This window comes from Dermacentor variabilis, chromosome 2 (genome assembly GCF_050947875.1).
Source record: "Dermacentor variabilis isolate Ectoservices chromosome 2, ASM5094787v1, whole genome shotgun sequence".
NCBI lineage: Eukaryota > Metazoa > Arthropoda > Arachnida > Ixodida > Ixodidae > Dermacentor > Dermacentor variabilis.
The window spans coordinates 85,686,557-85,709,866 of NC_134569.1; the positions used below are offsets into that span (position 1 = coordinate 85,686,557).

The following is a 23,310-nucleotide window of genomic DNA, read 5'->3' on the forward strand; positions in this document are numbered from 1 at the left end:
TGAGTTCCGTTGTCTGTCACAATGGTTCTTGGTATGCCCAGCCTGCTGAAGATTTCACTCAAGGATGTAACTGTCAATTGCACTGTGGCATGACGCACTGTGATTGCTTCGATCCATTTCGAATGTGAATGTGTGGCCACTAGGATCATGGTGTTATTCACTTGACCAGCATAATCCAAATGTACACGTGACCAATTTTCGTGCGTTGGTGGCCAGCTTACTGGTATTTTTGCCGGTGGCATTGCGCTTGCTTGTGTGCATGTAGTACAATTCCAACTGATTTGCTCGATAGCTCCATAAATGCCGGGCCACCACACGACCGTACAGGCCAATGCCTTTCATTGCAGACATTCGCTGGTGCATCTCATGCAGGAATTGCAGCATGTCACCACGAGCAGCCTCAGGAATCGCGACTCTGTTACCCCAGTAAATGAGACCTTCGTAAACGGTTAGCTCACTCTATTGTGCGAAGTATGGGTCGAACTGCGAATCTAGTGCTTTGCGCACCTTTGGCCAACCATGAAGCACGTAGGACTTGACATTTCTAAGTACTTGATCTTTCTCAGTCAACTGTCTCATTGCTTGCAACGAAAGAGGCGTGTCATCCAGCTGCTGCAGCGAGTGCATGTACTTGTGTAGCTCCTCTGATGTGTCCTCAGTGGTTTCTAGAGGAAGCCGACTGAGTGCGTCTGCATTCAGGTTGTCCGAGCCAGGCTTGTACTCTATCTTGTACTCGTATTCTCCCAGCAGCAAGGACCAGCGCTGAATTCTTGTGGCAGCCATTATGTGCGTGGGACGATCTTCGCGAAGTAGACCCACCAGTGGCTTGTGATCTGTGATCAAGGTGAATGTCCTTCACAGTAGGTAATCCTGAAACTTTGATAACCCGAACTCTAGGGTCAATGTTTCACGCTCCAGTTGGCAATAATTCCTTTCCGCTTTGGTAAGTCTTCGAGAGCGAAAACCTATAGGCTTGTAAACATTGCCAATGCAATGGCACAGTACCGCTCCGATTCCGTTCGGTGACGCATCGCACACCAAGCGCAGCTGCAGTGAGGGATCGAAGTGAGTGAGCATTTTGGCATTGCATAAAGTGTTTTTTGACTTCTGAAATACTTCCCGTTGTTGACAGCCCCAATTACAGCGACATTCTTTCGTTAGCAATTCGTATAGCGGGGATAACAGATTGGCCATATTGGGAAGGAACTTGCTATAATACGTGAGAAGACCCAAGTAGGAATGCAGTTCACTCACATTCTTGGGTGTTGGTGCCTTCATGATAGCGTCCATGTTCTTCTCCAAAGGTTGCAGCACTCCCGTACTGATCTTGTGGCCAAGGTACGAAACCTCTGGCATCCTGAATGTGCACTTGTCATTCCTTAGCTTGACTCCGTACTCTCAAAAACGCTGGAGAAATGCCTTGAGGTTCTTTCACCCGGCACTCCCCTTCTTGGCAACCAGAACGTCGTCCAAGTACGCCTGGACTCCCGGCAACCCGTTCCGGACGCTGTCCATTATACGCTGAAAGATAGCTGGGGCTGAAGACACACCAAATGGCAGGCTATTAAAGCAGAATAGTCCCCGATGTGTGTTAATGACTGTCAGCTTCTTTGACTGCTCATCCAGGGGAACGTTGTTGTAGGCGTCTCGAAGGTCCAATGTGCTGTAAACGTTACCCTCTTGCAGTGCAGCAAAAAGGTCATTGATTACCGGGAGTGGCTACTGCTCTGTCACACAGCTGGCACTTGCCATTAGCTTGTAATCGCCACACAAGCGAACTGTTCCATCTTCATTATCGCAACTATCGGGGTCACCCACTCCAAGTGAGCCACCGGGGACAGTAGTCCGGATTTAACAAGCCTGTCCAGCTTGTCAGAAACCTTTTCTCGCATTGTGTAAGGAAGTGAGAGTGAAAATTTACCAGATAAAATGTACTTTTGCTGTAATTTATCTTTATCTGGGTGTAGTTGACATATTGAAATATTCGAAAAGTATTAAAAAAATATTTGCATCTACGAATAGGACACTATTCGATTCAAATATTTGCGTAACCCCCTAAAAAAAAAGTACTTTGAAATCTGTGATGTCATGCCGACGTATCGTTGCGGGGGTTTTGGCATGCAATTAAAAGAATGGAACTTTGATCTCAATTTTCACTTATAACAAAAGAAAGGAAAAAAAAATTCTGGGGTTGTGCATTCCAAAACAGAATCTGATTATGAGGCGGGCCATAGCCCCATGGGGGACTCGTTAATTTTGGCCACCTGGTGATTTTTTTTTTTTTTCATGTGCACCTAAATCTAAGCACACAAGCATCTTTGCATTTCACCCCCATAGAAATGCAGCCGCTGTGGCCAGGATCAAATCTACAACCTCGAGCCCAGCAGCGGAACACCATAGCCACTGGGCTACTATTGCAGGTCTTCTAATAATCAACCTGATCATAAGTAAAAAGGACGCTGACAACTGAAGAAATAAGGAGGGACTTTATTTTCTTCTGTGTTTGGTGGCCTTTTTACCTGTTATGATCCTTCCCTACAAGACAAGCTTCCGTCAAAACCTCGACTTCAGTAATCAACCTCTTGCCGCAAAATTAATGAACGTAAAATTTTGAAAGAATACATTATCATTCTAAACTAAGCTGACGTTTCTCTACAGTGGGCCTTTGAAGGTCTGTTTTATGGTGTTAGTAGAATCATCATGCAGCTATGAGTAATTGCAACAAACAGCAATGTAAGGGGGGTTTTGTCCTGTGTAGCCTGTTGTATTGTGTCCTCTGCAATAGGGCGGGGCATCAACTGAAATTTTTAACGAGAATAATTTCAGCTGTTTAATTGATTAATTCATCAGGTCATCAGATTTCTCAATTTTCGTACATAAGCTTTGAGGAAAAAACAAACTGCTATTTTCTTTATACAGACAGTTGCTTTTAGTTCGTGTCTGCAACACCTAGATTGTTGTTGCTTTTTAAATGATGAGCAAGTATTTGATAAACAACCTTCATTGAGTACATATTTCAAGCATGTAAAACACTATGATAAGATATTCAGAAGTCTGGGCAAAAGCCACCCATGCCTACTACAGTTGTAGCCAGAAGGACAAGTGGTCGAGGGAGTAGCTGGACTTGGTAATCTCAATCCCTTAGAGACGTGCACACAGGAGTCTTATTGGAACAGCCTGTCTTTGGTTGCCTTCCTTACTTTTCAACAAGTGAACCATGGATGTAAATGCTGACACTTTGCCTGATATTGCTCACGTGACTTCAGCATATTGTGATTAAAGCATTAATAGAATAATCGAAGGTTCATTGATCATTTCGCTCATCCCTACTCTGCAATATGTGTGCCATATTGTGCCAGTAGCCTTGAGGCTGTGTTGTGTGTTGCCACAATGGCAACACACAACACAGCCTCAAGGCTACTGGAAGAACTACACATTCTGTGTATTTTGGGCAGGTGTCTGCAAGGGAGTGATCTTGTCCTTGCTGTTGCAGGGAATAGTTTTTGCCTTGAATACAGCTCACTTTGCGTAGCAAAGCAGTCTAACTGTTAAGGGAGACTGACTTGAAGGTTTTGTGAAGGATGCGTAATGAGTGAAGCCCACGTCACAGTGGCAAGGTGTAATAACCTTCTTTAGCACTAATCTACATAGTGAATGTTCTGTGGCTTTCCTTGCCTATACCCGTGAATTATTTGATGATGGAGGAGATATCTGCAAGAAGAGAAAACCTGGCTTCTGCACCAGCAAGTAGAATGAGACCGAATGAAGCTTCCTAGTTTTCCAAGTTATATGGCGAATACCGTAAAGGAGCTGATTTTATGACAATCTGATTGTCAAACCTTCTGCACTCAGCATATAATTAGGTCTCAGAACTCTTTGTATTCTGTGTTGCATTCCATACTATGGCACTGTATGTTCTTCCATATTGTGAAATTTCATCTTTGCAAATAAATGTGGCGCTTTAAATAGCAGGCTTAGAGGACAAGACATAGAGCAGTGAATGATCATTTACAGGAGTGTATTCACATGCTGCTTTATTTTTTGTAACATTTGACTGTGGCACCTTAATGTGCAGGAGCACTGAGCGTGCGAGTCAGGTTGGTTTCTTTCTTGTTTTGTGCAACATTGACCATTATTGAGAAGTTTCCGAGTGTTGCACGTACATCTGATGCCGCCACAGCTGCTCTATGGTCATGCTCTCTTGATAGCTGTACCCTTATGTAATGCCCTTGGGCCTTTAAATTGGAAATAAATGAAATTAAAACTCTGATCCTTATTTTCTATACTTTTTATTATACTCATTTCACAAGTTACATCCATAACCTTGAACATACATCCAGTGCAGTGGAGAGTAACTGACGTCGTTTATCACAGTACCAGTGCCATATCTTGTGATTTCGTGCACTGGCACTTGTGCGAAGAACTTCTATGACCCATATACAACTTTGAGCAAGACACGTGTGACCCTGGCCTGAAGAAAGGATGGCTGATAAGCAATAATAATGCTTTTCATTATTACCAGTGGGCTCAAGTTAGAGCATTATAGGCACACCACAATGACTCATTCATGTCGTGATTGGTGAATGATAGTGAAAGTTTATGTGGTTTTTGAAACGGCCAGTAAACATTGAAAATTACATGCACATGATGTTGAGAAATTAATTGTCCAGTTCACTTTTGTTGTAAAATAGTCTTATGTGGTGTGCATGCATACAAAGCATTGTAGAATCATATACCTGGGTTCAGCAGTTGGAGTACATCTTTAAGGGAAAATTTCATGGCCTAGAAGCAGTAGTTTGTCAGAACCATCGCAATTGTTCCATTCGTGGTCAGCAGCCTAAAGGACGACATATTGAGCAGAGTGGTAGCTTTGGTTTTATTAAAGAGATTGTCAACTTATTTTGTAGATATCCGCATTTCGGTGGGGGTGAAGTGCAAAAACACCCGTCTACTTAGATTTAGGTGCATGTTAAAAAACCCCAGGTGGTCGAAATTTCCGGAGTCCCCCTCTACGGCGTGCCTCATAATCAGATAGTGGTTTTGGCACGTAAAACTCCATAATTTAATTAATTAATTTTAATTAATTTTGTAGATATTACACGCTCTCATTTATTATTGTGTTGCATACTGTTATAAGAGTTTGGGATCTCAAACAATTGTATGGTGTGACCGGTTGGAATTATTGACATTACTCTTGAGTGTGTTACTCTTGACAACTCTCGGTACCTCTAGTGTGTTGGTTACTGCTATTGAGCTCTGCATGAACGTCAGTAGAGGTAAAATTGTGTGTTATCAGCACAGAATATGGTCTTTAACCAGAAGGCATTTTCAGTTTAAGCCTTATAAGGCATGGTCTTGTTTTCACCTTGGTTCTCCCCCCCCCTCTCTCCCACTTTTTTTGGCCAGGACCCTCCCATGCGACGACAAGGGCAGGCAGATCCATTTGTGCTGACGGTGTGATGTTTCCTCACCGCAGAATGCCGTGCCACATCACCATTCTCTATGTATACAGCATTATCAGCCTCACAGCACTTTTCCACGCAACACTGGTTGCGGCGGAGATTGTTGCCGTAAGTTGATTCTTTGTGTCTAGGCTAGTGATGCACACTGCTGTGACATTGATCAGGTTTGTAAGGTAACTGCAAAGGAGTTACAGATCTGGAATGTTTATAATTGAATTGTAACTTCTGGTTTATAACAAAGGTTGCAGCAAGTAAAAAAAGATTGTATTCGTGAAAAAGGTTTTCTCGTCAGTCCCTGCACTTTCCATTGTAATTTTTTTATGGTGAAAGGGCGTCAGAGGGGTATTTGCTTTGAGGAAGTTCCTGAAGCAGGTGATATTGGCAACAGCAAGGTTGCTGGTAATGTCGCTGTCATAAAACAAATGTGTTGCTTGTTGGTCTCTGCTGTTCTAAGTTTGCTGCTGTTTGTGTGCTGCGTCTATAAGGTGCCCACAAATTTTACTAATTTTAGACTTCATAGGTTGGTGGGTATGCATTGATCAGGTTTGTAAGGTAATTGCTAAGGATTTGCAGATCTGGAATGTTTATAACTGAGTGAATAACTTGCCAGCGAGATTTCTTTGCACAGGTCATCTCATGCCTTTAGCACTCGACTGCAGAGTGCAATGGACAGGGCAAAACTTGCAAAAGATGGAAGGTTTGTGCCTGTGTGCTATTGGTCTGTCATGCTCTAGAAGTATAATCCCAATGGCATATTCGAATGGCCGTTTCAGAATGCTCTGGCAGTGTTATGAAGGTCATGTAAAAGAGCAACTAAGCTTTGCTGCTAGTAGAAATAGGCTCCTCGATGATAAGGAAGCAGGATTGTAATTTCCATACCCTGTTATTCTTGTAATACAGTTTTAAAGCTGTTCACCAACACCCTTGCATAGTCGGAGAGCTCTCAATGACCCTCTGAATATGCCATAAGTAAGCACTAGTAGGTACAAGCAATATGTCCTTGTTGTGGCATTAAGTGTTGTATATAATATAATAGAGCTTCTTACTGCGGCATAGTAGCCAATACATAAGCTGACTGCACGAATGGTTAAGCACACAGTAACTCTTCAGAGCAAATCCTGATACATTTTACTTGGAGTGACAGTTCAACTACAGCTTTTGCTTTTCTGAGACACTCACAGCTTACTATTTGGTCTCACCTACCTCGAATAGCAGTTTGCTTCTGTCCTCACTTACAACCCGATGTGTGATTTCTGCATGTGATGTGGCCTTGACAAGTGTGATTGTGCTGTCTGCAATCCATACTTCTTAATGTGACATACGCAAAATACTTCTTGTATAAAATCAGGTTGATAGAATTGCCACTGTGCCCTGCATGTAATTCACAAGAGGACAAAGCATGCTTAATCTGCTATTTTATCCTCTTCATATTCCAAAGGACCATCCTCTGCTCTTCACTGAAAGTACCTCGGGGACTGCAAATTGACGGATGGTGTTGCGCTGCTAAGCATTAGGTCGCGGTGTCAAATCCCAGCTGCGGCAGCTGCATTCCGATAGGGGCAAAATGCAAAAGCGCCCATGTCTCATGCATTGGGCACACGGTAAAGATCCCCTGGTGGTCAAGATTCATCCGAAGTCCTATACTACGGCATGCCTCATAATGAAATTATGGTTTTGGCACGTAAAACGCCAGAATTCAATTCAATTGCACATTGAATGATAAAATGTACTTGGCCTATGAGCTAACATTGTATTGAAAGAAACCTCTTGTATTCTAGTATTGTGTTTTCTTCGTATTAACTGCTGCATTTTGTTTACTTCCTATCTACCGCATTTTCTTTTGTACCACTCCTCTCTTAATGCCTCTGGCCCTGAGGGTATGATAAATAAATAATATGCTGCCTGTGCTTCCCATGCTATGGAAGTGCTTTTAACTCTTCTGTGACTCTAGGCTCGACAAGATACTTTACTGCGTACTGTGTGTTATGTGCCTGTCATATCTCTCCTGTGTGCATCATTTTATTTGTCAGTGCATTCACCTGAAGTAGCATGCTAGGCGAGCCACCAGGCAAACCTCTGCAGTTTCCAATAATGAGCTACTCTTTCTTTCTGTTTTCAGATTCCACACAGTAACTCCACACCAGAGATAAAGCGCTTCTTCGACCAAGAGCTGAGTTTCTCGGCTATGGTGCCTGATGAAGGAGTTCCTGTAAGAAGCAGAAACTAAACCATTATTACTCTTTTATTTCATACACTTTGACATCTTGCTTAAAGTTGGACATAAAATTCCGAGATTTTCAGTTACACGAAGCACAGAAAAATAGCACCCTCCACGGAGGCCGTGGACTGAGGCAGCACTTCATAATGCGTGTCTTATCTTAAACATGCTTTGTTTATTAATTTTTTTTTTGCAATTTATACAGCCCTTGCAGTCACTTCTAAAAATTTGTGGTCACTGATATTGATGGTACAAGCATATGCTTTCTTTAGTAAGGTCATGCCCTACCAAAAGCAGAGAGACACAAGACAGGAAAGAGTGAAAAAAGAGAAAGAATATGGGTGGGGTAATTTCTATGGCATCTTTATGTGCAACACAGCACTGGACTAGGTCAACAGAAGCATGAGAGTGTCAGTAAACATTCCCCCTTTTTTTTTTCACATCTAGCCCAGTGTTTTGTGGCTGCAGTGTGACCCTGATATGAGGTACCAGAGTCTCTCAGAAGATTGCAGTCAGGGCAGGGCAAGCTGCAAGCCAGCTTCAGAGAGATGTCGGCTGAAAGTGGCATTGATTGCCTAGTCTACCCGGCCAAACATTACAGTTATATATTCGACCATGTCACCGTAAGCTATCATAAAATCTGGATATGGCACTTGTCTTCATAGCGGGTACATCACTATGGGAAATTTATTGGGTGGGCAGTCTTTCATTGATAGGCACTGAGTTATAAAAACAGTACAGAGAAAATGCGCATTTTATGTTGAACAGGACGCATAGATGTCTCTCGAGAAGCTTTCGAAAGTTTGGAATTAAATGTAGTCTTTGGCATGCAAGGAACTTCGTTTAGCTGATAACCGATAGGCACATTGGATGGCTAGGTCAATCTGACTGTCATACAAAATGTTGCTTGACCACCTGACATGGATGAACACATGGCCATGAGCACTCGTGTTAATTTCCTTTCAACCATTGTCACGCTGGACACCTTTGTCTCATTATCTCCCCTAATCAGTTTGACTTCGTTGGTCATGAATGCTGCTTGTTTCATCGGCCGTGTATCAGTATTGGCCTCGAGCTCCACCACTGGAAAAGCTGGCGCCATCGTCGGCGTGACGTGCTATTAGGGATCACGTGGACATAGCGGCCGTGTCGGCTGCTTTGGGAGCGCCGAAGCGAGCTGGAAATGAGTTTACATTCCCTTGTACGCTGTGGCCCTCATTTATTGGCGAGATTTTCCCGCTTCGAGTGTCTCCTTTACAACGCTTGAAAGCACTACAATAGGTAGGGGCTGCCTTTGAAGGCGCGCAACATGGTAGGCTACTGCTCGGTGCCGCAGTGCCGGACGTACGCAACGGAGCCCGGTGTCAGCCTTATTCACACGCAGCCGCAGGATAAGAAGCTGCGTGAAGCTTGGCTCGTGAAACATAAAACCGGCAAAAAGTCATCGGCCATAACTAGGGTATGCAGCAAGCACAGACGCGAGGAAGATTTCTGCTACGGCGCCGGGTCTGCGATGTTCGGAAAACGCGCACTGAGACGCTCGCCCGAGTCCGCTGCCCGACTAATGTCATGACGGTTTGGTCTATGAACTTGTCGATGCTATAGATACTGGGAAGTTCACTGGATTGGAAAGGAAGCGGTCATGTTTGTGTTATGAATTAATGCACTGGATTAAAAAAAAGAAGCAGCGGGAAATCGCACGCTGAGAACACCGATAAACATACAGTGCGACACAACTCGAGAAATAGTATTGAAACGTCCAAGAATTTAGAAGAAAAAAGAAAGATAGAATCGTCGCGACGGCACATCACCGTCCCCGTAGGCGTCGAAGTCTCTACAATTAAATTATTTTTAAACAGCTCTGATAGCGCCCATGCAACAATGGTTGCTTGTATACTGTCAAATGCTCATATTCTGTGGCCTATAGCTATAGCTGGCCTATAGCTATAGCGAAAACGCGTACACGGCGAAAGCAAAACAGTGCGTGGACAAGCATGCAGACGCGCAGTTGGTCGCTGCGAATCTGTTCGATTGCTACATTGAGGCCTCATCCTATTACGCTCCATTTAGTTATACAAACACTATAAGAACATGTTTCACATAGTTTGCTCTCAACGTTTACCTACCTTTCACACAAGAAGCCGGTTCAGGAGACTCCATTGCGGCGATCGCGCGCAGTGCCGTTCGCAGTACATGTTCGGTAAAGAGATAGCGTCTGTAAACGATTCCGTGTTTTCAGTTTGCCCAAGATTATACTTCGACAGTACGAAACTTCTTTCATTTGGAGAGTACTTACAGAAATGTCCGGGAGAGCTCGCGCATGGTGTTTTCAGTGAGCGCTGACAGCAAAACCTATGAGGAGCGCGCCGTGTGATCCCTCATACTACGCCAGCGAGGCGCTTCCGATAGATGGCGACTCCGTAACTCCTCGCCGCCAATAGGGGCTGAAATACAAAATTGAAACATAAATAGAAGTGGGCCACTTTTCAAGTGCAAGTGCCACTAAATTGTTGCCTTACCTTAGAAAAAATGAGAGTTGCTATGTTATGTACAAGCTTTTGCACACTTAACACCTCTCTCTATTTTTTGTGTTGTCACAATAAGAGATGTGGTGGGACACATGTACATGACGTAGTGCATGAGATAGGAAATTGGAATGCTTAAACATACTGGAAAATTTACTCTCTTAGCAGCAGGCAATATTCTTGGTTTGCCATGGTAGTTTGATCTTGTAACTTCCAAGGAAAAAATGACTGCTATATGCATACGACACATACACTTAAAGCCGACAACCCCATTATCATCCTGTAGAGAAAAAGAAAAAGTAATTCACGTACATACATAAACTGTTCGTCAGGCAGCTGAAGGAGACAGTTCTTTTTATTAACATAGAGTCACATAGGCCATTTTCATCACATAAAGTTACAATGTGTTACAACTGGTGTTGCATGACAAGTAGTGATACAATGTAAATGCCTACTTCTAAATGTGCTGAGTGTAAAGGTAAAGTGAGGAAGATGTTCATGCATGTGGTTGACAGCATTTGTATGCTACTGCTGTCATTATGGCTGTCGTGTGTGTGGAAGGTACGGCGCTGTGCAAGTGTAAGGTGTTTATCAACAGAAGCTTTGTAAAGTGGTGTTATGGCTGTGAATGTGTAAGCACAGTGGCTGGCGTGCTTATTTCTGTGGATGTACTGGCACTGGTCAGCCTGAATAACTGAACAGTTAATGTCGGAGCATGTATGTAACAGTCTTCATGCTCTGAATCCATGCCTCGTAAATTACAAAAGGGATGAAGGCATTACTAAGAAAAGGTGCAAACTATGTGTGAACCAGAAACTGTCGCACTTGTCTTGACACCATTTCTTTGTAGCATCTTCGTGCAATTTGAACATGATTTAGGAACACGGTTTAGACACCGTGGTTTAGAGCTTGACGACCTATCATCAACCAGCCACCAAGGGGGCACACTGACAGAGAATAGCTGTGTTTAAACTCTAAGGGTATTTGCAGCAGAATTTCCATGGGCTCTCTGTTCCAGTGACTGAGCTTGTAGGTGTGTCCAAAAGGAGCCTCACGCTGTTCCTTTGTTGGCAGTGTCCTGAATACTACCTTAAGTCTTGAATTCAGACAAGGCAGTGGTTCACAGGAATGTATAAACTTAAGTGATTCACAGTGGTTGAATAGGAGATGCCTGTCTTGGCCTGGAGCTAACGTTATTAACAAAGGGACTTGTCTTCATCGGGACAAAGACACGTGCTCTTGTCAAAACGTTGGCTCTAGTCTGAGACTTCCCTTGTTTAGACCATTGTTGATCATTTGGGATCTTTACTCAAATTAACAGCACAGTAGAAATGGGACACAAAAACTCGGACAGCACAAGTGCTTTCTTCCTTTCGATGTATCAACCCTTCCAGAGTTTGTGGTGCCTGCACCTTCTCTCTGTGTCCAGCTTTTGTTGCGCTATTAATATGAGTCAGTCTAGCAACTAGCTTGTCTAACAGCATTACTTACAGATCACTTAGGTGTTTGAGTGCGACAACAAAGACTTCTCAAAGGCCAACTGCAAGAAAATTTTGTGCAGCTTATAAAGCATAGCTTCAGGTAGTGTAAATATAAAGCAGACTCCGTGTGAAATGTGTTTGAAATGTGAGTGGAGGTGTTGCAAAAAGCCCGCAAAAGTAGAAATTTTTCAATGCTGAAACCTAAAAAAAAAAAAAAAAATATGAAAGCCGCCTTTACCGTCTGTTGGAAGTGACGCCATGTCCCAGTAGTACACCCAGTTTGCGTGGCATGATGTCTAATATTGGGCACTACATGCGGCTGCCTGCGCCACGGTGAGAAGTATCAGAGACAATGTACCGGGATTTACGCCATATCTGCTAACCACTACGTGCACACGTCATCTGCTTAAATGCTATTTAAAGGCTGTTGGTAAGAAAATTAGACACTTACCGGCCTTGCAGCTTTGCCAAGGTTGCTTCAGTGGTATACACTACTCATTTATAACCCATTTAACCAAAGTGAAAGAGACCTAAAAATAAAATGATTCTTGGAAAGTTGTATTCCTGAAATCTACAGCTACTTTTGTGCATATATGCCTAGTTTTATACTTACATAATCGCTGTTTTAGCTACAATGTCATCTTAGGTTACATATAGCATGAGCTGAATCTAAGCAGAAGTTGATGCTGAAGTGTCACTTTTTCTCATAACATTTTTTGGCCACTTTACTAGTTTGTCGGGGTGATGTTTCATAACCTTGAACAGCTAGAGCTATGATTCTTTTTTTTTTTTTTTTAACATTAAAGCCCAATCAGTATATCAGGTACTGCTAGGAGTAGATTTTTATATTTCTTCCCATATCTTTTTAAAATATGATTTTGTTTTTTCCTCTCAATAGTCATGTTACGAACACTGAAATTTGATCATCTATAAAATGACTAATTATGACTTGATTTGAAAACTTCTGTCAGCAGTGCATTTATTGCAAATACTAGTACCTACTTATCCAGTAACCTTAGCTTTCTGTTGAGCAGTTCTTTCTCTATTGTCTTCAGAAACAGTAGAGAGGTAGCTTTATGCATCTCCAGAACAAATTGACTTTCAAGAAAAATTATTGCGTATTCTTATCATGTGTGGCCGAAAAATACAGAAAATATCTCTACAACCCACATTCACCGTTAATTGTTGGCACATTGCTTAATGAAAAGCTTGTGAAAGATCAGTGTGTTGATTGCATTCTTGGGTAGTGCTTTCAGGTTTGCAGTATGCTGACAAAAATGTATTTCACAAACTTTCATTTGCAGGGCTTGCTAACCATAGCATCACCTTTAGCAGCATGTCAACCAATTGCTCCTCCACCATTTCCATCCAATGACAGTTTTGCCTGGTTCGTCCTGATTGCCAGGTTTGAGTGTGGGCTATCGGACAAAGTGAGTGTGATAGCCTACTTTACTGGTTGCTTAACTATCATAGATTATGACCATAGTCTTCTTTCTTGTGGTGGCTTTTCTGAAGGATAGAACTGCTTATTGTTTAAAAAGAGTGATGAAAATCAGAAGTGCACTTTGATATGTTGTACATATGATACAAATTTATAAGAAGAAAAAGCTGGGGAAGCTGGGGATTTTTATAAAGTGCCTTCTGTGAAAAGACGGGAATTGTTCCCTCACTTGCTGCACACTCGTTGGCACACACTCTGACCCAAGTTGGCGAGAGGTTTATTGAAGAGCGGCACTTGCCAAGTGCATTCACAGTGCAGCTCGCTAAAGCGTTGGCGTGAAAAGCGTCCATTGAAAAGCAGTGCATACGCATTGTGTTTGTGGCGCAGCCTGCTAATGTTGGGTTGCTGTCCTTGAGGAATCCTTGTAACGTAGGCTTGATTTTGCGTTCATTGAAGAACAGCACACATCTACTGGCACATACCCTGTGATCCAAGTTGACATCAAAGGGGCCCATTGAAGGCCAGCACAGACCGAGTGGCATATACCCAACGCTGCAAGTTGGCGTCAAAGAGTTTTTTTTATGAACAGCAGTACCTACCCAGTCCTGCATCTACAGTGACCCATGTCAGTGTGAAAGAGGTGCGTTGAACAGCAGCACATATGTACACGTACTCGGAGCTTCATGACCAGTGACGCAAGTTGGTCCGACGGTTCGTTTTGAACCCTGTTTCCTCAGCACAGCAGCCTGATAAGCTACCCATTCGACTACAGACTACGAAGTGACCCAGGTAGGCGGGAAAACAGTTACATAGATACATACACTTAAACTTCGATATATTCTCGATATAACAGGTGTTTAACTTTATATAACTTTGTGTCCATAGAACACCATTTATTTAGAACATCAATATAACAAAGTGTTTATACAGTGAGACGAGTAAAATTTTATACACTGTTGCTGCGAAGGAATGCCGAGACAATAAATGCAAACGTCCACAGACGCATATGGTCAAATAGTTCAATTGCATGCGGCTGCTTGTGAATGCACCTCTGAAATTGAGCTCTGTGCAAGTAAGAGCAGCCACTGAAGCAGAGCAGCACCATGTTCCATATAAAGTCCAGCTGCAATAACATCTTATCGCATGCGATGGTAAGCCGAAAGAATGGCGACTTGATGAGCGTCATCTTCCTGCCCAAGAAAGAGGAAAGCGGGGAGAGAAGGTGTGCTGGAATGCGTCTACTTTTCTAGCGCAGCTGAGAGCATATGCAGGCCACGCACCTTGCTTTAGAGGTAATCTGCCCTGTGTGCAAAGAGTGGGTGTGCCGAGATGGCGGGGCATCATGCGTGCTGTCTTCCCGCATGTTTAGTACTGCAAGTTGCGTAAACTCAAGACATGTTGAAGTGAGAGGCAGATGAATCATTTGCTCCCTGTTACTGCCGCTTTTCATGATACAGTCGAACCCCGCTACAACGAACGTCGCTTCAACGAAATTTTCGCTTCAACGAAATATTTCCAATTCCCCGTCAGCTCGCTATACAAAGTAATGGAACAAATTTCTCATCACAACGAACCATTTTTGGGGCGCGTTTCCGCTTCAACGAAATTTTTGCTATGCGAAGCTCGATTTAAAAATATATCTTACAATAAAACAAGCATATCGCCGCCCATCTATGTACTTCCATAGGCCCACGCTGCTTTGTTTCGCTAAACATTCGCTGGACCAAACTAATCCACTCACTGAAACGCACATGATCACCGCCATAGCTTGGTGTTGATGACTATCGGGCTGGCTGCCTTGCGACAAGGCGCGGGGGCAAGCTCCCGTTTTCTTCCAATCCAATTCAGAGCCGCAACCAATCCGTTGCCAAAGGACGCAGCAGCCTGGCAACAGCAGCGCGTTTGCCCTAGTTTTTTTCACTCGTGCTTGTGCTGCTAGTGCGCTGTAATGAATGCGAGCATGGCGACTTCATCTAGAAAGCGGAAGTTCCTCTCGCTTGAAGAGAAGGCACGGATTATCAGCGCGGCATCCAGTGGCAGGAAAAAGGGAGATGTTGCAGCGGACTTCGGCATCTCACAGAGCACGCTGTCAACGATCTTGAAGTCGAAAGACGCGATAGCGCAAGCTCTTTCTTCGGGGACATCCGCGAAGCGGAAAAAGCTGACGCAAGCGGCTCATGAGGACCTTGAGAAGGCTCTGTACACGTGGTTCCTCGACGTGCGCGCAAAGAAGATGCCGGTCAGCGGAAACATGTTGCAGCAAAAGGCACTTGGCTATGCCTGTATGCTGGGCATCAATGATTTCAAAGCCAGCTCAGGGTGGCTGACCCGTTTTAAGGCCAGGCATGAAATCGTCGCTAAAGTGCTGTGTGGGGAGTCGGCCTCATCAGACGCCGACGCTGCATCTGCTTGGGCATCAGCTACTGTGCCGGAATTAATGGAGAAATATGCCACATCAGACATATACAATGCCGATGAAACGGGACTTTTCTTCGAGCTCCTCCCCTCCAAGACGCTTCACATGAAGGGCCAGCCATGCAGCGGAGGGAAGCATAGCAAAAAGCGTGTGACTGTGCTCCTGTGCTGCAACATGGACGGGTCTGACAAGCGCTGCCCACTGGTGATAGGCAAAAGTGCGAAGCCGTGGTGCTTCAAAGGTGGCAAGAGCCTGCCCGTCAAATATGTTGCCAATAAGAAGTCTTGGATGACACGGGCCGTTTTCAAAGAGTGGCTAACCGCTTTCGACCGTGACATGACGGCAAAGAAACGTAAGGTTTGTTTGCTCATCGACAATTGCTCAGCGCATAACGTTGAAGACGTTCAGCTTCAAAGCGTGGAAGTAAGATTCTTCCCGCCGAATTGCACGGCTTTAATCCAGCCGCTGGATCAAGGTATCATCAATAGCGTTAAAAGCGCTTATCGACAGCGACTGATTCAGCGGCTGGTGTTAAACATCGACACCGGTCGGGCAATCGAAGTGGATTTGTACATGGCTGTACAGATGGTCTCAGCAGCGTGGACGGCAACCAGTCGCAGTATCATCTACAACTGTTTTGTGCACGCCGGCTTTCACTCCGATGCTCAACTGGCAGCGAACTCCACGTCGGACGAGGAAGGCTGCAGTACAATTGCTCCACCCTCCACAGAGGCCAATGCGGCATGGGCAGCCCTTCAGGACTCCGGAGATGTGCCGGCCGATGTTCACATCGGCGACTACATCGCTGTTGACAGTGAAGTGCTAGCTCACGAGGAGCTGAGTGACGAAGCTATAATTGAGGGCGTTCGCCACAACGACGCATCATCGGATGATGACAGCGACGCGGAGGACTTAGCGCCACCACCTGCAATAAAAGTGATGGATGCTTTTGATGTGATCCGCAGATTTTTCGGTGCTCACGATGACGACGTCGCGATGCAACTGTTCACCGAGTGCGAAAGCCGCGCCACTGCACTCGTGGCAAAAAAAAAGAAGCAGAAGAAGCTGACCGACTTCTTTGGAAATAAATGATGTTTTGGGACTATGTGGTCCAACCTGACAGTGTTTTTGGCCTGTTTTCGCCTCAACGAAATTTCGCTTTAACGAAATTTTTCGCGCGCCCCGTCAGTTTCGTTGTAGCGAGGTTCAACTGTAGCATCATTCCACAGCAGATGAGCTGTGGGGGCGGAGTGGACACGAAAGCGTGGCTGGATTCGCTTTGTACCGATGATGCGAAGGTATTGTTGAAGTGGCATGAAACTGTTTCATCGCTGACTCTCAAATTCAACAAAATGAATGTTTTTTTTTTTCATTCAAATGCCCTTTCTCCGATTGCCCGATAATTCGGAAAATTTTGCAGCCCTTTCCATGTAAGGAAAATCCATCAGCGACTGCACTTATTTACATAAAAATTCTAATTTCAATATCGCGAAATTTCAGTACAACAAAGCAAATTGCCAATTTTACCGACTTTGTTATGTCAAATTTTAACTCTACGTAGATACTTGGCCTCCGGAAAGTGCATAAAGCGCCCTACGAATGCGAATGCATTAAAATTCATGAACCGCAACCAAAGAACTCTCGTGGGACTGTGTCAAATGTGCAAGCATGGGGTTGGCTTGGCTAGTCCCATAGGTTTGGGCATGGTCGATAGCTTAGTACTTTGTTTCCTGGAGGCACTGACATTATATCAAGAGAAAAAAAAAATAACATAGTGCATTTTGCTAATCTTCGTTGCTAAATTATTATGCTGTCATTCAGGCAGAGTCTGAAATATTGATTGTCCTTAATGTGGTGTCTATGTGGCATGTGGCTGTGCTGCGCAGTTGTCAGAATAATACAGAATTTCCGAATTATTCGTTAGTTACTGTACAGAAAAACCAGTGGTAAGGAGGTTGAAATCCCAGGGCTTGTCTAATGGTTACTTGGCTTGAGAGGCCTTAAAAATAAAGCTATGTGCGCTGTGCGCTCCTTGTTAATATTTAAAGTTCAAAGAATATAGTAGAACCTCATTGATACAATCCCTTTTCATAAGATTTTCCGGTGCCAATGTTCGTGATCAAGTTACGCTTCTTTTTTACCAGTTGATACATTCTCAGAAATTACAATCTTTCGACATCAGGGTTCTGTACTTCGCCAAAGTGGATCACATTATAGGTTTCCAGCTGCTATATTGCATGTGAACAAAGAGATACGAGGTGCACACGATTCAGGGCAGTAGGCCTCGGCTGGGGTAACTTCCTCGCAGTACTCACCCACGAGTGCCATGTGAAAACGCCAGCGTGCACTTAGTTTTCTGTTCTGGTATTGGTGAATCTTGTCAGAGGTCATCACATTCTTAGCTATCACTGCCTACCCTATTGCGATAAGCATCTTCATCTGTTTCACATGTGCGGCATAGTGCCGTTGGAAGCATGCTGCGCGCTTTTAATAGGCGATAATACAAATGCTCCTGTTGCTGTTCCCTGCTGCGGGCAACACCAAGTGAATGTCGTGTTCTGCTCTAGCAGCATTGTATTCTAGCGTCATTCACCAGCTTGATTTTGTTTCAGTTCCTCGTCGGTGTCTTAAAACACTACATGATAGGAAAGCAACGAAGCACGTTTTGGCCCGCTCAGGTCTCACCAGCTCAATGTGCGTCGGCGCTTCGTGCCACGATTCTCACCGAGTGGGCATGTCAAAACTTCCCACCAAAATGCCCTGCTTGAAGAAGCTGCTGACTCCGGCCGAATTCGAGGAGCACAAATGTTAAGCTTGCTGAAGCCAAAAGAATGACAATGCGCATATTGGGCCGCTTGGGCCCCGTCAGCTTGGCGTGCATCGGTGTCTCATGCTGCACTGATTCATGCCACGCTTTGCATTAAAGGGACCCTGAAACGATTTTAACGATTTTGTACAAACATGCTGAGTCGTTAACGTAGGTCCTTCTGATCATTAATTGATGCATCTAAGTGCACCGCGTAAAGTGTGTAATTTATTACAAGATTTTAAAAATGTACATCGCTGTCGATCGCAGCACACCGCTTGGCGGAATTTTCAGCCGCCCCTGCCCATATGACGCAAATCTCCCATATCACGTCAGTGGGGCCAGCTATCCAATTGGCTGACCAGGGCATGTTATCGATAATTTTTCCAACTTTATAGTAAACAAATGATGTTCGTAATAGTCGGAATGTTAGTCCAATTGTTTTTATAAAAAGAAAGTAACATAAAGGGAATGCACAAGAACAATTTTTCAGTGCACTTAAGCACTTCCGGCACACAGCAAGTGACATCTGCTTGTGTTACAACCTGCTCTGTCTTTGACGAGAGCTCCGCCTTCAGTGTCGGTCTGTCTTTTGACAAGCGCTATGATTTGACTTTGTTGTGTTGTGGACTGCAAACGTAGCGACTGGCAATATGTCAAGCTGTGACATTGTGTCCCTCTGCAAGGCATTAGGCAAGCGAACTGGCTGCTGCGCATTGGACTGCCGCTATCCAATCGGTGCCAGGATTTGCGCATTTGCCGCCGTCACTTTACAGCGGAAGATTACTAACGCAGTAGTGTTTCGCGAGTCCGGTGTTAGGGCAAACGCAAGCACAAGGGGACAGGGTCTGGCCGCTTGACTGTGCCGTGTGATGAGCAGAAGTGCAAGTGTGAATGGTCTGCACGATTACACCTCCCTATATCACACCACATGGGCGTGCCCCAACGTGAAGGCGGCCCTGCAAATACCCAACCCCACACCCGAGCAGTGGGAGGCCGTGCTGACTAGTTCGGACCCTCGTAAGCAGCAGCAACTGGTGCAGCGGGCCCGGGAGACAGCAAGAGCCGCAGGAGTCCTGGACTAAGGGTGCCTCCCGCACAAGCAGAAAGACACCTGCTTGTCCTTTCTTTTTTAAAATCAATGTTTCTCCTCCTCCTCCTCCTCCTGCACGGTGCAGCCACCTGGTGGCACAGAGCTCAACCATACACAGTAGCAGTAACGAAATGTATTCTTTGCTGCTGGTGTAAATTTTTCGGTGGAGTGTAAGCATCGACACGTTTTTGTAAATGTTTAAAATGTTTTAGGCTTGGTTAGAGTAATATTAACGCTTTGTTTGGCTGGTTAAGCACTGCGCCATCAAGTGGCTGAACCGTGCAGACCAATCAGGCCGCTCATGTACGTCTACACTTAAGTTCCTTCATCAGCTTGAGCTTATGCCTCCAGCCATCTGCCGAACTGCCCAGCTTGCCTGTGGTTGCCGGAATACCAGACACGTTCGGCGCTTCGACAGACTGCTCGCAACGCACGCTGCTTTGATAGCTCTTGCTTGGGGTCGACTGCCTAGCAGCTGGCGGAGAGTTTGGAGAGGCTTTGCGCACTCCCTCCTAGAGAACCGGAAGTCGACAACACGACGTGCTATCATGACACAAAACCAGTGAAGGCGGAGCTTAGCCCCGATCACTCGGCGAGCGAGTTGAGAAAGTGCATGACTGTGGAGGAGGGTAACTTGTAATCTTCTGTAGCTCTCTTAATATGAGATGTTTCACACAAATTGTGGTGTGAATTATTATCTTTAGCTGTACCCTACGCGTTTACAAAATTTGTCCGAACCGTTTCAGGGGCCCATTAAGTAGGTATCAACTACAGCAGAGTCTGTGAAATTTTTTATTGACTATGGTTAGTACATCTTTCCAGGTAGTACGTTTCTCTTGCAGTTTTTTCTAAGACACATGAATGAGGTTCTGCTGTACTAAGAATAATTATAAAGATTTATACTCAAAACTGGAATAACTCGAAAACTTATTCTAAATTTTACTATGTTCAGTGCTGCTGTCTGCTCTTAGCTTGCTGGGTTTTTGAAACTTTGGAAAAGGGCTTTCATAAGCTTGAAGGGCCCCTGAAACGGTTCGGACAAATTTTGTAGACGCGTAGGGTACAGCTTAAGTAGAACATTCGCACCACAATTTAAGTGAAGCGTTACATATTAATGAAGCTACAAGCGATTAGAAGTTACCCTCCTCCCTAGCCATGCTTTTCCTCCTCAACTCGTTCGCCGAGCGAGCGGGGCTAAGCTCCGCCTTCACTGGTTCAGCGTCACGATGCGACGTCACATCGTCCACTTCCGGTTGTTTTGGAGCCCACCCCCGCCCGCGCGAGACCGCTCCGCTAGCCCCTTGGCCGTCGACCCCAAGCGAGAGCTATCGAAGCAGCGTGCGTTGCGAGCATTCTGTCATAGCGCCGAACGTGTCTTGTATTCCGGTAACCACAGGCAAGCTGGTCATTTCGGCAAATGACTGTAGGCATAAACTCAAGCTGATGAAGGAACTTTAGCGTAGACGTACGTGAGCGGCCTGATCGGTCTGCATGGTCCATACACTTGTTGGTGCAGAGCTTAACCAGCCAAACAAAGCGCTAATATTGCTCTAACCAAGTGCAAAAGATTTTAAACATTTATAAAAACGTGTTCATGATTACACTCCTGCGAAAAATACACACCAGCAGCAAAGAAGAATACACTTCGTTGTTGCTACTGTGTATGGTTGAGCTCTGTGCCACCAGGTGGCTGCACCGTGCAGACCATTCGCATTTGCCCTTCTGCTCATCTCATGGCTCATCCCGTTACGGCAAAGTCAAGCGGCCAGACTCTGTCCCCTTGCGCTTGCGTTTTCCCTAATACCGGACTCATGAAGCGCTATTGCGTTAGTAATCTTCCAGTGTAAAGTGACGGCCACAAACGCACAAATCCTGGCGCCGATCGGATAGCGGCAGTCCGATGCGCAGCAGCCAGTTCGCTCGTACGCTGCCTTGCAGAGGGATACGATGTCGCAGCTTGACATATTGCCAGTCGCTACGTTTGCAGTCCACAAGGCAACAAAGTCGAATCATAGTGCTCGCGAAAAGACTGAGACCGACTCTGACCGCGGAGCTCTCTTCAAAATGGAGTATGTTGTAACACAAGCAGACGACACACGCTCTGTGCCGGAAGTGCTTAAGTGTACTGAAAGATTATTCTTGTGCATTCTCTTTACGTTATTTTCGTTTCATAAAAACAAATTAACTAACATTCCAACTATTACGAAGATCATTTGTTTACCATAAAATTGGAAAAATTATCGATCACGCGCCCTTGTCGGCCAATCGCATAGCTCGCCCCACTGACGTCGTATGGGTGATTTCGATCATATGGGTAGGGGCGGCTTAAAATTCCGCCGAGCAGTGTGCTGCGATCGGCAGAGATGTGCATATTTAAAACCTTATAATAAATTACACACTTTACGCGGAGCACTTAGATGTATCAATTAATGATCAGAAGGACCTACTCTAACGACTCAATACGTTTGTAGAAAATCGTCAAAAGCGTTTCAGGGTCCCCTTAATATGAACTAGAAAGTGTAACACCATTCTTATCTTCACAAATATTTTTTTGTTTCAGGCACATTTTGCCCAAGAAGCAGGTTATGATGTGGCTGTGATTTATGATCGTAAAACGCACAATAGTGGCCCCTTTGGGACCCACATCACGCCAGAGCCCAAGTACTACCCTATCAGAGGTACTTTTATCTTGTTCAAAAATTCTTTTCTAATGCATCAGCATTTGTGCTACATGTAATTTCGCTGCATTAATTTTTTTGCAACTACAGCTAGCTTGTATTCAAACTCTTAGGGACCATAGATTGCTGTTTGTGTGATCATAAGTTTAATATACCGAAGTTGAAAAAGGTGCACTTTTTATATGATAAGGCGCGTGCGCAAGACAAATCTGTGTCTTGCAAAAATTACATTAAAAGATGACAGGTTCTTTGCAGAAGATGAGAAATTTAATGTGTGCAAGTTGCAACTGCATACAACAGCATGAAAATCTTTTTGGAGATTACCTGGCACGCTTATTGGCACAAAGCAAGGCTCCAGGATCATATTTTTTTACATTTACATTTCACTGATGTTGAAGTGTAATGCAGCTATATGGCAGTATGCAGCACATTACCCTGAAATGCCACTTGCAGGCAATATTTGCTTTTGGCAAGCACACTTCAACTTTGCAATTAAATTCCTGAAACTTTCGGTAAGGGCTACATTTGTATACATAGACTATTTTGATTAATTCACTGTCTGTTGAAACAATGTTTTATTATGATGAGTGGTGCACCTCGTGTCGGCAGGGGAATGCTTTCCTTTGTGTTGCTTGCATTCAGGAAAGCGTTATCTACTCTGGCAATCAGTGGTGAGCCCCAGAGAACCATGAGATAATGCAACATTGTGCCATGCTGTTACAACAGCAGTAAACACACGGCCTTGTTTTCCACCTTGTCTTGGCTGTGTGGCCCATGTATCGTTGAGTTTGTTTGCTATTTGAATATGGCATGTGCTCACTTGGAGGTTTGTCAAGTGCTCTTTGCACATGTAATTGCTTGATTACATTGAGTATTTGTGAATTTGTAGTAGCAGTGATGCCACATAAAAGGTAATGGTCAGGGCTGGTTTGTTTCTGGAAGCAAATCTGAAGGATTTTCAGAGGTCTCCTGGAGCTTTTTTTATTTGCTACCATGCATTTCATCTGCTATCGCTGTTGCGAATTTAACTACAGGTTTTTATGCTAAATTTTTTCTGTGAACACAAAATTTAAAAAAATTGGTTAATTTGTTCACAGTTTACTGGAATTCGACATGATCAAGTTAGGCAAATTTACGGATTATCGAAATAGAACACAATGTTGGAGAAAGTGTTAAACTTTGTTGCATGA

At 44.3% G+C, this 23,310-nt stretch overlaps 1 protein-coding gene across 2 annotated transcripts in view; it reads left to right on the plus strand.

Moving 5' to 3' along the window:
• The window catches only part of gzl (godzilla E3 ubiquitin protein ligase), a 54,965-nt gene that overhangs the window by 2,938 nt on the left and 28,717 nt on the right, over window positions 1-23,310 (plus strand). For both annotated transcript variants that reach the window (XM_075681208.1, XM_075681209.1), the window contains exons 2-5: window positions 5,407-5,570; window positions 7,582-7,671; window positions 12,991-13,116; window positions 22,003-22,120. In XM_075681208.1, the coding sequence (XP_075537323.1) occupies window positions 5,460-5,570; window positions 7,582-7,671; window positions 12,991-13,116; window positions 22,003-22,120 (445 nt within the window). In that variant the 5' untranslated portion in view covers window positions 5,407-5,459. The remainder of the gene's footprint in view (window positions 1-5,406; window positions 5,571-7,581; window positions 7,672-12,990; window positions 13,117-22,002; window positions 22,121-23,310) is intronic.